The sequence below is a fragment of the Gobio gobio genome, assembly GCF_949357685.1.
Source record: "Gobio gobio genome assembly, chromosome: 13".
Taxonomy (NCBI): Eukaryota; Metazoa; Chordata; class Actinopteri; order Cypriniformes; family Gobionidae; genus Gobio; species Gobio gobio.
The window spans coordinates 21,321,265-21,336,803 of record NC_137106.1 but is presented as its reverse complement, the minus strand read 5'-3'; the positions used below and the strand labels follow the sequence as shown (position 1 = coordinate 21,336,803).

Genomic DNA, 15,539 nt, shown 5'->3' with positions numbered 1-15,539 from the left:
ACAAAAATACATTATTTAGCCCGTTTGCATCTGGAGAAAGCATCCATTTTCTTTTTATGTTCAATATTTGACATATCGACTGTCTGACTTTGACACTTGGGTAGATTGCCCCTATGTAATTTAAATATTTACTCATCTTCTACTTTTGTAATTAGAGTTGCAACATAACCTGATGCAGATAAACTGCATTTTAAGTAAATATTTCCAAATTAATCAGGAAGTGAGCTGACTCTCGATATCGTTGTCCATGCGTTCCATTCTGAAGGGCTCATCCCTATGCCCTTATCCCTTTTAAAGTGTTTACCCTCCAGAGTGAGAGCATCAAAGGAATGAAGGGTGTAGGGGACCAAAACACTGTTCCTTGGAAAGCACTTCTGCGTCATCTTGCTGAGCCAATTAAGGAGGCGCCATCGTTGCACAATTGTGTACGCTGCTTGACAATATATATATAATATATAAGTCAAACTCTGAACCTGTCACAGGTGCTAAACTAATTAAACCTGCACAAAGAAACATGGGAGCAAAGTGTACATCAGTTCTACCTTTCAAAAGGCTTCATTTCCAATGGCCCTTTGAAATGGCTATTTCTGAGCACTTCGGTTTGGTTTGTCCCTTCAATATGGTGGCCATGATTATTTTCTTTCCGAAGTACCTTTCGGAAGCAGATTTATTCCATTTGGAATGTTTTTGACGGACATACTGTATGTGGTAAGTTAATCGTTGTTGTTTCAATCGTATGAAATGCTTTTATGGTAAATTCATGGAGCTTTTTTGTCCATTTGGAGCATAAATCAACATCCACTTTTATTGTATCGAAAACAGAAGCTCTCATAAGTTAGTCTTTCTATTTAGTTCAACATACAACGTAACCAGTGAAGTCTGAACAAATACAGAGCCTCTTCTTTTTAGTGAATCAAAAACATACAGTTTGACCTGCGTTGCCTGATTACTGAAAGGATTGACTGTCATGAGACAGTTCTTTTAACGAATAGCTCAAAAAAGTTATCGGTTTGAATCATGGGTCTACTGAAACACTGCTCTGTAGCAGACATGATGTATATAATCAAATAAATCAAATCGAATCCATTTTAACACACTTTTTGTCTTTACTTTCAGTCCACGGTGATGAGCCGCAAAGAGATCGAGCAAGAATATGAGGGCCTGGTGAAACGCTCGGAGCAGCTCCTCTCCTCAATGCAGAAGAAAAAGCAGGAGCAGGAGGAGACGGAGAGGCTCAAGCGCATCCAGGAGGAGATGGAGAGAGAGCGGGATAGACGCGAAGAAGAGGAGCAGTTACGCAAACAGGAGGAAGAAGACCGCCGCATGTGAGTCACGTCACAAGTTTCACACAGGATGAACTGTACATTAGGTCAGAGTCCCAGCACATTTGAAAGAAGAACAGGAGCTGAAAAAAGGGTGTAGGAGGGGATTGGCAGAAAGATTAATACATCACTGGAGGGTTCGGCTTGACCTGCTCTCTCTTATGCATTCTCCAGAGCCTGCTGTCATGGACAGCATCTGTCATCGTTTCACAAATCAGGTCATGATGATATTTCTATGTTTATAGTCTTGTCAAAGAATATTTCCACACCAGCATACGCAACAACAGCAACTTCTGTCATTTAATGTTTGGTGTGGCCCATCCACCCTGATGCCCTTGCGTATGGATTACTAAATTATCTGGATTTAATTGTTGACGATTTGACACATTCCTGATCTTCTCACAGTTTCATTTAAAGGGGCTATAAGTAAGAATTTTCATACATGAATCACTTTTTGTAATTTATTGCCAATGTGTGACCAGCTTGTAACGAAACTTAAAAAACAAGACCTTCCTCGACTCCCTAGGTTGTTTATGAAAGCCTGCAGACTGATTTGTATGTGAAGGACTCGTTTTTGTCGGCAAAATCAAAAGGATGTGACAATAATGTGCGCTAGCTGAGAGTCTCTCTTCAATGACACGTGAAATGAATGCTTATACAATATCCAGGATTCTATACGGTAAAGTCAATGTGTCATGCAAAGAAAAGGAATGAATTCAAACCATAGTCTATAATCTCTCTCAGTCTAATAACAATAACTAATAATAACAAGGGTTTCTGAATTCTACATATAGCCCCTATAAGCAACAGGTCAAAAAAAAATCCAAACCTTCTCAGAAGGTTATGTATGGTAAATGGGATTAGCTTTGTAAGTAGAGGTGATATATTAAATTGCTACTCCATTCTTACAAGAACACCCTGCAAGAGCTTTAACGATCATTTCATATAACTAATATTGTATATAATCATAAGAGCCTGAATTCCGACATAATGAGGCGTTGGACCATATCACGGTAATGTTTTACTGATTGAGAGGTACTGCTTTTACCTCAAACATGAGCTGTACAACTCCACAAGTCGGCCTGCATTAACAACAGCAACTACAAGTTTGCATTAGCCTTAAGTGCTTTGCACTTTTTATGTGGAGAACTTTTTAAGAATGCTATCTGCCATGCCAGTATAAAATTTAAGCTGTTCCTTATAAAATATATTGTGATTTCCTTTGTTTCAAGCTTTCAGTGGAAGCTTTTAAAGCTAACTTTTAGACATCATTACACAAACTTACCAGGTACATTTTAAATTGTATACAGTGGGGCCCAAAAACTCTTGGGATTCAAAATCTAATTTAGACCTAAAAATAAAGCTTTAGGATTATGATGTACTCTAATATAAAAAAAAATATTAAATGATAAAAAATAGGTGTACTACAAATCAAAAGTTTGTGGTCAATAAGATTTTCTTTTTTAAAGAAATTTATATTTTTATTTAACAAGATTAACAATACTTTTCTTTGGAACTTTCTATTCATCAAAGAATCTTGAAAAAAATGTATCCCACCATGTCTACACCGGACGTGACCGTCCATCATAAGAGCCTGAATTCCGTCACGACAGCTGAAGGCCGTATACTTTAGATGTGACAAAACGGCCGTTACAAAGCATTCGTGTCAGTACGTCATAAATAGAACAAGGCATCCGTTTACTGTCGGAGATTTGTCGCTCGCATCGCGCCGCATCCAGTGTAGACCACATCACTGATTATAACTGGTTCTATTGTCTTTGGTTGTGTCGTGCCACTCGTGTCCGGTGAAGCCACAGTGTTAGGATTTCCACAAAAAATATTTAGCAGCATTTCTTGAGCAACCAATCAGCATATTAGAATGATTTCTAAAGAATAATATAATTTGTAATTAAGGATGCAAATTACAAATTATAAATACAAAAAAATGATCTAGCGCTCAGACTTTTGGGCCCACTGTAATGCAAATCACACTCTTTTACTGTGAGCAGCTAAACATTCAACAGCAATTGTATCATTACTCTACCCTCAATCCCACTCCTCACAAATCTCCCTATTTTCAGGGTCTTAGGGTTGGCAAGGATACATGTATAAATACCCGAATCCATGATCAACAAAGCACGAAGAAAGGCACAACAGATTTTGTTTGCTGTTTTGATACAAAAATTGCTAACACTTGATAACAACGCTCACTGCGCGCCATTCATTTTCAGTTACTATTGAAGGGACTCGCTCGCACTACAAAGACTAAATGCCGTCCATGTTTCTCTGTGTGACAATTGTGAATCCACATGTGGGTGTTTTCAAATCCCTTGCTGTGGGTCATTGATCAGAAGGAATAATTCCCAGCAGACCGGAGTAACTCATTAACGGTCCACCCTCGATCTCTCTTCCATCAGGAAAGCCGAGATGGAGCAGAAGAGGAAACAGGAGGAGGAGGAGAGAAAGAAAAGAGAAGAGGAAGAGCGAGTCATGCAGGTGTGTATGTGTATACGCGCACCCTCTGTGTATTGATTCCTCTCCTCCGCTGACTCCTTCGGCAAACCAAATGCCCACTCCGTCTCACGCTGGCATGTTCAGAGCTGACCGGGACTGGCTGTTCTGCAGGCATAATCATGACTGTATTGAGCTGCCACAGAGGCCTGTGGGTTTATTCATCAGTCCCTGCCTACCTCCTGGGGCTGGATTATGCTGCGTCTGCGGAGTGAAAGTCCTATGTCCCCTCTCTCCTGATGGTGATGCTGTGTTTGGGGGCTTGGCTGACTTCCCTTGCGCTGCTCCCTCTAGATGAATCGTCCTGCCGAGACACTTTGTGCCCACGCTGACTGAAAAACTGTTGCGCACTATAAAGAGGCTTCTGTGCTTTCTATTCTATTCTATTCTAAACTGTTATTTTGACCTTTACTATTACAATTCATTTCATTCAGATGTATTATATTGAGACACACGCACAGCATTTATACACCGTATTCCACAGTATTTATTATATTAGGTAATTTTATAATTTTTTTAATGAAAAGTGGTATCTGTTAACATTATTTGGCTATAATTCAATTTGTTGATAATTAAAACAATAATGCATTTTGAACTCACAAGAATGAACAATTATATTTTTATCAACTACGATTAATAGTGGATAATATCCCATGCTAGATGAACTAATACTAATGAATGATGCTTTATTATAAAAGTCTTTTTCTATATATTTATTTTTGTGCCATTTCTATTAAAAGTCTACTACTGTGACTTTATTATTATATTTCTCTATTTTATTATGATTCTATTCTATTCTGATGCATTAAATGTGTTCCGTTTTCTGTAAAAAGATTTAGATGTAAAAAAGATAAATATTTTATAAACAATCTGACAACAGTGAGTGAATTGCAAATGTTTTCTGTTGCAAAGGTCTTCAATTTATTCAGGGATTCAAAAACAATTGTATTTTCAATATTTTCAAGCCAAAAGGTGATAGAATAAACTTTGATCATATGATCAAATGTATGTATATATACATGTGTGTGTGTGTGTGTGTGTGTGTGTGTGTGTGTGTGTGTGTGTGTGTGTGTGTATCACCTTGGCTTGAAAATACAATTGTTTTTGAATCCCTGAATAAATTGAAGACCTTTGCTACAGAAGACATATGCAATTCACTCAAAGACTGTTGTCACATTATTTATAAAATCTTTATCACTGCTATTTTCGGCCATAATATATCACTCTGTTTTCCACCACATCTCTCCTGCTTTTAGCAGTTTGATTCATAGCTCAGATATATCATGCTGTAACCCACTCTCTATACAGTTGCAAGAAAAAGTATGTGAACCATTTGCAGAATCTGTGAAAATGAGTGAGATCATACAAAATGCATGTTATTTTCTATTTAGTGCTGTCCTGAATAAGATATTTTACATAAAAATATTTACATATAGTCCACAAGACAAAAAAATAGCTGAATTTATTAAAATAACCCTGTTCAAAAGTTTATGAACCATTAATTCTCAATACTGAGTGTCGTTCCCTGAATGATCCACAGCTGTTTTTTTGTTTTAGTGATGGTTGGTCATGAGTCCCTTGTTTGTCTTCGGCAGTAAAACTGCCCAATGTTCTTCAGAAAAATCCTCCAGGTCCTGCACATTCTTCAGTTTTCCAGCATCTTTTGCATATTTGAACCTTCTCCAGCAGGGACTGTATGATTTTGAGATCCATCTTTTCACATTGAGGACAATTGAGGGACTCAAACGCAACTAATAAAAAAAAGATTGAAACATTCTCTGATGCTTCAGAAGGGGGGTGAAAACTTATTGAATTTGAAGATCAAGGTAAATTGTACTCAATTTGTCTTCTGGGAAACATTCAAGTATCTTCTGTTGCTTCTGAAGGGCAGTATAAAATGAAAAAATATATATAATTAAACAAAATAAGAAAAATTTGGCCATCTTCATCCTGTTCAAAAGTTTTCACCCCCCCCCCCCAAGCTCTTAATGCGTTGCGTGTCCTTCTGGAGCACCAGTGAATGTTTCCTTTTGTTTTAGTAGTTGTGTTTGAGTCCCTCAATTGTCTCCTGCTGGAGAGGGTTCAAATATGACAAAAATGCTGGAAACTGAAGAATGTGCAGGACCTAGAGGACTTTTCTGAAGAACATTGGGCAGTTTTACTGCTCAGGACAAACAAGGGACTCATGACCAACCATAACAAAAAAAAAAAAAAACAGCTGTGGATCATCCAGGGAACGACACTCAGTATTGAGAATTAATGGTTCATAAACTTTTGAACGGGGTTATTTTAATAAATTCAGCTATTTTTTTGTCTTGTGGACTATATGTAAAAAAAATTTAATGTAAAATATCTTATTCAGGACAGCGCTACATAAAAAATAATGCATTTTGTATGGTGTCTTTTATTTTGTTAAAATTATTCACATTTTCACAGATTCTGCAAGTGGTTCATATACTTTTTCTTGCAACTGTATATGTCTTTATATATATGGGCATTACACCTCAGCTGCTTTGCTTTTTTCCCTCAGAATAGGGCCAGCATTATTATTCTTTTTTGCAGAGGTTTTTTCTGATGAAAATGTTTCATCTAAGCTTTTCTCTTCCATAACTCCTTTGCTCTGCTTTTGGACCGTGCTGCTGGACTCTTTCCCAGACTGTTCTTACACATCTAAAACCATGCTTTATATTTTATTTGTTTTTAATCTTTTTTCAAATTTAACACAGTCTAGACGTAGAATCCCAGGTCGGTTGGCTGCAGTACAGCCTTGATGATATGCCTAATCAGACCTTAGCACACAGCAGCAGTGTAATGGCTTAATATCTATTCAGTGGGCAGTGCTATAGATGGGTTACAGTGTGTCTGGGGCAGGGCCACCTTGCTAATCTCTCTTCCCTAAAATGTACCAGACGCCACTGGATGGGGAGATTGAGGGAATTCTGTAGCCTGCCTTAAACAGCATCATGTTGATTGCACAGAGGAATGTAATGACCAAAAAGCTTCCGCAGCCTTCTTGAAAGTCAGCAAAATCAGGGTTTTAGCAGGTGTAGGCTTTTAGAATGAACTTTCTCTTTCAGGAAAAGAGGAAAATCGCTAACATTTCTTCATCCTAGCACTCATGGGCATATCCAAATTTTTGTGCAATCAAATGCTCTCTAGAATGAGAATGTCCCTGCCTCTGCTAGCAAGTAGTATGTTATATTTCACGGATGTGAAAAAAGTTATTGGATATTTTAAGAAAAGTGACAAGTTCTTCAACATGTCCTGTCTAGCTTCAACAGGAAAGTCATCAACACAGGACAGAAATGGCACTTGTCAAACTATTTAATTGGGTCTTGAAGTTCCATGTTGGTCCAGGCTGGGTTATGCTGATGAGTCCTAGTTTGGTGCTTGTCTAGCTTAGCTGAAGCTAATCATTCAGCATCTGTGTGGTGAAAATGGCAAACACACAAGTTTTTGCTTGAGGGCACCAGCAAACAGACATCTAAAAGCCTTTTTTATTATTTTTTAACAAGGGTGGTGTCAGTCTCATTCAGATTCTTCTTTGGCCCACCACAGTTCAATGCTCCAAACTGAAATATGTGGTCATTACTGTTGGCACCCCTACCGGCACCCAGTTGTCTCTTTTGTCTCTGTGTGTTCCATCGAGTTGGAACACAACAAAGGCACAGGTGTGGCAAACGCCAAAGGTGTTGAGATTGTGTGTGCGTAATATTGATTTGTGGGATTTATGTTGTTCCAGGCTGAAGTTGAGATGCAGCTGGCACTGGAGCGAGAGGAAGAGACTCAGACACAGACCATGTTGGAGCAGGAGAGGAGGGACAGAGAGTTGGCCATGAGGATCGCTCAGAGCGAGGCAGAACTCATCCAGGATGAAGCCCAAATGGACCCCAGCTTGCGCAGGTACGCACAAACACCCACGCGCACCATAATAAAATAATAAAGTCTACATCACAAACAGCATCACCGGGTGAAATCAGACAAAGAAAGACTCCACGCCGGAATGTTACCATTCATAAAACCCACATAAATCAGCGATATTTTTATTCGGAGATTTCCATCTGAAAAGAGCCTGTATGGTCCCAAGCCACGACAGAACAACAAACAAAGAACAAGGTTCTGCCAAACAGCGTTACATAAATGCCATGAATCATTTTTAATGCGGCCAACTCGTGTTTCTTTAAAAGCAGGTAAACAGAAACACGAGATGCCTGTGGTGTAGCACTCGGGAGTCATATTTCATTTAGTTAATGGAAGTGGACAAAGAAATGTCGCCTGTTCCTGCTTTATGTATAATAAAATAAAAGGCTCTTTTGATGTTATTACACATGCTAACTGGGTGCTAAGAAGACCGTGTTGTCACCCAAACCTCTTTTTTTGTGCTTCCTCTCCCCTTCAGTGATGGTACCACAGGTGTTTGGTTCTTCACAGAGATGTAAGACATAGAACAGGCCCTAATTCTTAACCCCCCCCCCCCCCCCCCCCGATTTTCCGCTTCATTCAGTCTAACCCAACTCACCCGCAGTCACGTCCTGTCCCCGTAATCTCACCACAACCTAGATAGAGGATTACTCATAGAAAGTCACGGTAAACAATGGGCTAATTCTTAGTTTTGATATTAACCTAAATACTTCATACATGAATAAAATCTTGGATTAAATAGAGATCTAGCACGTGGTTATATTTGTAGATTTTTGTTTTTTGTTTTTTTGCCAACCAATGAAATCAAGGACACAGAACTTTACACAGATTTTTTTTTTTTAGGTTTTTATTACTGGTGTTTGTTGTTCATACTTTGAACAAACCCGTAACACTACATATTAAACTTTGGCATGTAACCCAGCCTGCAATATATTTTTCCTACATGAATGATAACTCGTGCACAAAAATCACATACACAGAAAGAAAGATGCTAGTCATATTTAGCAATGACCACTCAGAACACTCTTTTGGCAACCATTTTTTTTTACAGTCAAGCCCCACTCACATTTTCCTCAGAAAATGTTAAAAATTGGTTGTAGATTGGTTTCTCAGAAAAGAAGTTAAAACCAAGAAGTTATGGACATGGAACGAGTCTTTGGGAGATTTTAGCAGTATCTTATAGGTGTTGATCCATTTCAATCTTATTTCCTAGGGAGCTCAACAACCCTATTTCCATTTACTTATGTTGCATCAAAATATATGTTGGATTTATGCATGCCAAGCACAGCAACCTTCACCTGCTCATAGGAATTGGATGCAAGCTCTCAGCATGAATGTTTTCAGCTCTGGATGGTGGTACTCAAGAAGACACTCTTAGTGTTTTCGTGTTTACTGAGAAAGGTTGCTTTAAAGAGGAAAGAGGGTTTTGTTGCATTGTGTTTATGATTCTCTTTCTTGTGCCGTCATCTGGAGTCATCAGTTTCAATTAGTGCTTAGCAGAAGGAAATCTGTCACAATAAAATATTAGCCTGTTTGGTCTTCTCTACACATCACTTAGGAAGTGCCCCATATGGCACTAGTGCCGTGGAGTAATTAACTAGTAGAAGTGGTGCTAATAACTACATTTATTTAGTATTTATTTTAGAGACATGGTTCGTTCAGTCTTTTCGTATAATTTAAGATATTCTATTTTCTACTGAATGCTTTAGTAATTGAATGCTTAAAATACATGAATGTCACTGCTTTACATAAAATATCACACCAAGTGACATCTGCAAACAAATTATTGTAAAAACAAGTCTCATACACTTTTGTTTACTTTATACATGCAAGTTTGGGGTTGGTAAGATTTTTTTAAATGTTTTTAAAGTCGTCTCTCATGCTCACCAAGGCTGCATTTTTGATCAGAAATACAGTAAATACTGTAATATTGTGAAATATTCTTAAATATTATTACAATTTGAAATAATTCTATTTAATATTTGAATATATTTAATTTATTCCTGTGATGGCAAAGCTGAATTTTCAGCATCATTACTCCAGTCTTCAGTGTCACATGATCCTTCAGAAATCTTTCTGATATGCTGATTTGGTGCTTCTTATTATTATCAATGTAAAACAAAAATGGTTGTGTTGCTTATTAATATTTTTGTGTAAAATATATTTGTTCAAAAGAACAGCATTCATTTGAAATTAGAAATATTTTGTACCATAAATGTCTTTGCTGTCAATTTTGATCACTTTAATGTGTCCTTGCTGAATGAAATTATTCATTTATTTATTTAAAAAAGTCTTACTTACCCATAATAAATATAATATAATATTATATAATATACAGTAGTTTTATCATTTAAAAGCTTTAATAAAAAAAAAAATTATGCTTAGAAAATATCTTAAAAATAAATGCCATTGGTTTTGAAATGTTGTTATATATCATTCAATAACCATTAGTATCCAGATATGTTTTGGGGCCACTGTTTTTTCCCCTTAAATAGCTAGCATGTGGTTCAGTGCTTTTTGTTTGTAATTTGTAGTGTAGTTGTTGTTTTGTTTTTTTAGTTTTTTTTTTATGTTTGCTTGACTAGTTGAACTACTTTGAATTATGAGTAGCATCCCCAGTGCTAGAGTAAACATTTATTTTCTGTTGCTGTGTGTTTGTGTTAGCACTCCACTTACACCTGTATGAGTGGGTTAATCAGCAGGGTTGCTGGTTCAGTGACTTCTCTCGCAGGGTCTCCGTTAAGCAGCTTTGCTCTTCACAGCTGTCAAAATCGACAGACTGTCCCTACATCCAGTGTCACCATGTTCAGCCATGCAAGAGCTCCTCCCAGACTCGCGCTCACTGCTCACACTGACAACCCTCAGTCTCTTCTGGGACTCCTGTCACTGCTTTTATATGGGAAAGTTTGCTTTAAGGCTGTAGAGTGACATCATCCCTTTATGACTTTAAATCTTAGCCTCAGGTACTGGAATAATTGTCTTCTATGGTATTGCTTTGGCTCAGGAGATCACAGTGGGTCGGAAATGATGAGCTGTTATTAAAGTCACCTAATCAAACAACAATCTCTCATATGGTTATCAGAGTTCATCATTAGTGCTGCTTATTATACCATCCTTATTATTTCTCATATCATTATACTTGGGCTTGGGGGTGTAGGACCACTCACAACACCCTATAAACATGTTGAAATTTTTTCAAACATCTTAGCAACCAAATAACAATTCCCTGGTTACTACACACAATACACAACTTTTGCCCAGATTTTTAGTCTGGACAAGTTGACGCTAGTTACCGAAAGTCCGGCAGTCTGCTGATTCGAGGTTCAGAGTTGAGTTTTCACAGAAAATCATGTAGTGTATGATGGTCACAGACTATTAAACATGTTTGATATTTTGAGCCGATTTTAGAACACATATTGTTTTCATTTGTTGTGCATCTCCTAGCAACAAGGCACATGTTTCTGTTCGTAATGACTTTTGGTAGTGTGTGTGATCCTTAGTCGTTGACACCGTGTCTACACCGGACGTGAGCGGTGCGACGTGACAAAAGACAATTTAACCCATTTAAATTAGCGATGTTATCTACACTAGATGCGGACGTGACACGACAATAAACTGATGCCTCATTCTATTTAGGACGAACTGACATGAAGGACAAATGCTTTGTCACGTCTAGTATAGACAATGGTCGCGTCCCGTGTAGACACGGTGTTAGTGTATGATGCTCAGTTTTTCCTCTGTAACTATTTACAAAGTCGGCGAGTGTCTGTTGCCAAGATTTTAAAAGTCATGTAGTGTAATCCAGCCTTTAGCACCCTACAACATGCTAATAACACACAATGACCACCTAGCAATACCTGAGCAGCTACCCAGAATACTCTAGCAACAAGCCAACAATCTCTAAGGACACTTATCAACTACTCAATATGATTGGGACTCCATTCAGAACTCCTTAGCAACCATATAACATTTTACTAAAAGTGGCATTGGTATCACCAGCTGTTCACCCAGTACCACCTGAAACCATATCAAAAATCCACGTGCTAACAGTCGTGATCACATAGTACACAAGCTTTGAAATTGTTGGATTTGGTGATTTAGAATCACAGCTCTGGGGTGGTGATGTTTTGGACATTGTCCCACAGATCCTCACAGACCTTGTGCACCTTTAGTAAAAGAAAAAGGCAATCCTTGCTCTGATAGGCATAGAGCTCCCTGCACCGTGGGAGTCAGGACTGCCAAAACCCTCGCAAAGCTCACGTCGCGGCCTTTCCCTCGTTCCCCATTAACCATCGTTAACCGCCATTAACCACCCTCACTGTTGCAGCACAGTGTTGCCAAGGCTGCATCTAATTTGCTCAGTGAGGTGTTAATTTGGCATGATCCGGACAATTTCCATGTCATTACAAGTTTCAGAGAGAATGTATCTCCACGTAAGCAGAAGGCCAATTAATCATCAGATTGTACTGTAGCCTAGGGAACGTTTAGCAGCTGGTAACAGGCGCTTAGGAGATGGATTAGAACCTTTGCCTATGGAGAAAATATGAAGCTAAGAAAAACTCAAAATTGTTCTTCCACTGTGCAATCTCAGGGGTGCGCAGGTGCAGGCCAACAAGGTGGCAGCTGGGGTGAAGAAGTACGACCTGAGCAAGTGGAAGTACGCTGAGCTGCGAGACTCCATCAACACCTCCTGTGGTAAGAGTAATCAGCCCCCTCGATCTGATCTCAGAACTTCCTGCTTGCTTGAAGCTGCTTGTGTCAAAAAGTATGTCGTTTTGGAGATGGGGGACTAAGATGCATTATTTTAGAAGATGGGGGGGACTAGCGTGTGCATTTTTGAAGATGAGGAACTAGCATGATGATTAGAGATGGCAACAGTAGAGATTTTTCAGACTGACTGATTTTGCAGCTTGCTCTCAAACCATTATTTATTTATTTAAAAATTAATGAATTATATATGCTTTCTTTTTATTTGGAGATCTTTATCATGGTAGATTACCCATAAAACAGACAGACTTCACTCCCTTTTTTACTTTCTGGTCTGTCAAAGAAAGTGTTTACTCTAAAATGAAAATTATGTCATAATTAATTCACCCTCATGTCATTCTAAACCCATGCGGTTTTCTTTCTTCTATGGAACACAAAATTGGAATGCTTGGCAGATTGTTCAGTTTCACATAACACATTTTTTTTTAAAACTTCGCCACCCAAAAAATGTCAGGTGGTACAAACAAATATTTGTACCATTCATCACCTCTCTTTTCTTTTTGCAAGCTCTTTTTTTATGGGCTCCCTGTGTCGTGCTGAGTTTTCAGTCCCATTTTATATTTAGCGTTTTAACTACTATGTACTAACATTTAAATTAATAATTTGATACAATGCACTTGTGTACATACATTTTTTTACATTGTACTTATATTTAAAAAACCTGCATGTTACATCTGTAATTAATTTCTGTAAGGACATCTATTATTGCACTGTTGGCCCTTCCCTTACCCCAGTTGCACCACCTGACTTTGCAGCTAATTTTACACTGAGGCTTTTACTTGGATAACTGTATTAGCTTTTGCCTATGTTAATAAGTTCATACATACATATAATTTCTAAATACAATAAAATACAATTTTCCTAGTTTTATATTGGTTGTACCACCTGACATGGAACACCAACTTACCCGTACATGAAAGTAGCTCTTTTTAGCAATATTTGAAAGAGATATGCAGACATGGTCCCACTTTATATTAGGTGGCCTTAACTACTATGTGCTTACAACAAAAAATAAGTACAATGCACTTATTGTGTTCATATTGTATTGCAAAACACTTTTGCTGATATTGAGGTGGTATATGGGTAAAGTTAGGGACAGGTGTGTGGGTATGGATATGGTATGGGTAAGTTTAAGGGTAGGGTTAGGTGTAAGGGAAGTGTCAACAGTGTAATTATAAATGTAACTACATAAATTAATTACAAATGTAATTACATGCAGGTCATTTTTAAACTGTAAGTACAATGTAAAGCTATGTATGTAGACAATAAGTGCATTGTATCAAATGATTAATGTAAAAGTTATTATAGTAGTTAAGGCCCACAACCACAAACATTTTTACTTAGCCATAAAGCTGAATTGTGGTCCTCTGAATGCTGCATTATCTTGCTTACTGTTATTACCTTTCTACTTCATAATAAAAGATGCATGCTTACAGTTTTTCAATTATCTCAACAGCTTTAAAACTACTGATATTTATAAAATTTGTTTATAGGAAAAGTTTCAAACATAAAAATATGCCATGGTATTTTATTTTGAATTCCTTATTTTTAAAACACCATTGCAACCAGACACATTCAAAATTCATATTTTCACACACACACACACACACACACACACACACACACACACACACACACACACACACACACACACACACACACACACACACACACACACACACACACACACACACACACACACACACACACACACACACACACACACACACACACACACACACACACACACACACACACACACACGCGCTCACTGACACACACACACACACACACACACACACACACACACACACACACACACACACACACACACACACACACACAACCCCTACACACACACACACAAGCCCTACAAAGGCCATTGTGTAAGCCACATCCTGTGCATGACAATGCAAAGCAGCACTGACTATATTATCTCTCACCCATGTAGATATAGAGTTGTTGGCGGCGTGTCGAGAAGAATTTCATCGTCGTCTGAAGGTGTACCATGCCTGGAAATCAAAGAACAAGAAACAAAATACAGACACAGAGATGAGGGCTCCCAAATCAGTCACTGACTATGGTAAGATATGATCCGTTTCCCCAAGAGAACGGTCTGCACGGTGATGGAACACCAGAATACAAAATGCTCTGTGCAATTTTGTGTAGCTGATGATTTCATTTGTAATGGCAAAATGTGATTCAACATAATATTTATTCAGGAATGATACTCCTCTGAACTTCTTTCTAATGTGAGTGTGTGTGTGTGTGTGTGTGTGTGTGTGTGTGTGTGTGTGTTGCAACTGTTTCTCAAGGTTGATGGTGCACATTTGTTTGTTGTTCTTTTCAAGTTCCTTGCTGCACATTTTGTGATTAGCGTTAGGATTGTGATGCACATAATGCAGACTGCTTGAAGCACATCTAAAGGCTCCCACTACCGTTTCAATGAAATCAAATCGCTTATTTCCCTGCTTGAAAGGCACGTCACTGTGTTTGGTTGCTGGAAGACTTTAGTGCTGGAAGTGTTTGCTCGTGCAGAACAAACAGAAGATTTAGACTTGCGTGACCTGCAGGCTCACTTCAAACTCTCCGGCTCTCTTGTTGTGAAATCCTCAGATGTGTCTTACCTTCAAACAGTGGAGTGTTTGTATCAGGTGCATGGGGCTTATGCTGCCTCACTCAAAGAGATGAAATCAGACTTCTCGCTTTGCAAAGTCAATATTAAAGTGCAGAGAACCTCTCTGAGAACTTTCTTGACATTATGCCAACCTCTGAATCTGTTTGATCTTTAGGGGTGATGGATTTAAAATGCCTACTTCCGTTTATGACGTACTCTGATATGTATTTTGAGCATAACGTATAGATTGTTTGATGTGAAGATTTGATTTGAACAAAGTCTTCTTTGGTGTGTAACTCATACCGTACCATGTGTGCTAAGTACATGAATGATACCACAAAGTGTGTGTCACATTGAGGAAGGATAGGAAAAGAGTCCCATCAAGGAAGGACATATATAGT

The 15,539-nt window shown here is 38.2% G+C and overlaps 1 protein-coding gene across 3 annotated transcripts in view; it reads left to right on the top strand.

The window, feature by feature from the left end:
* myo6b (myosin VIb) overlaps positions 1-15,539 on the top strand; it is a 62,112-nt gene that overhangs the window by 41,748 nt on the left and 4,825 nt on the right. Inside the window, exons 26-31 of one of the 3 annotated variants that reach the window (XM_079832670.1) lie at positions 1,117-1,325; positions 3,740-3,818; positions 7,576-7,736; positions 8,233-8,268; positions 12,346-12,449; positions 14,473-14,604. In XM_079832670.1, the coding sequence (XP_079688796.1) occupies positions 1,117-1,325; positions 3,740-3,818; positions 7,576-7,736; positions 8,233-8,268; positions 12,346-12,449; positions 14,473-14,604 (721 nt within the window). Of the gene's footprint in view, positions 1-1,116; positions 1,326-3,739; positions 3,819-7,575; positions 7,737-8,232; positions 8,269-12,345; positions 12,450-14,472; positions 14,605-15,539 lie in introns of those variants that run through there. The other 2 variants (XM_079832671.1, XR_013817727.1) reach the window with 2 other exon arrangements.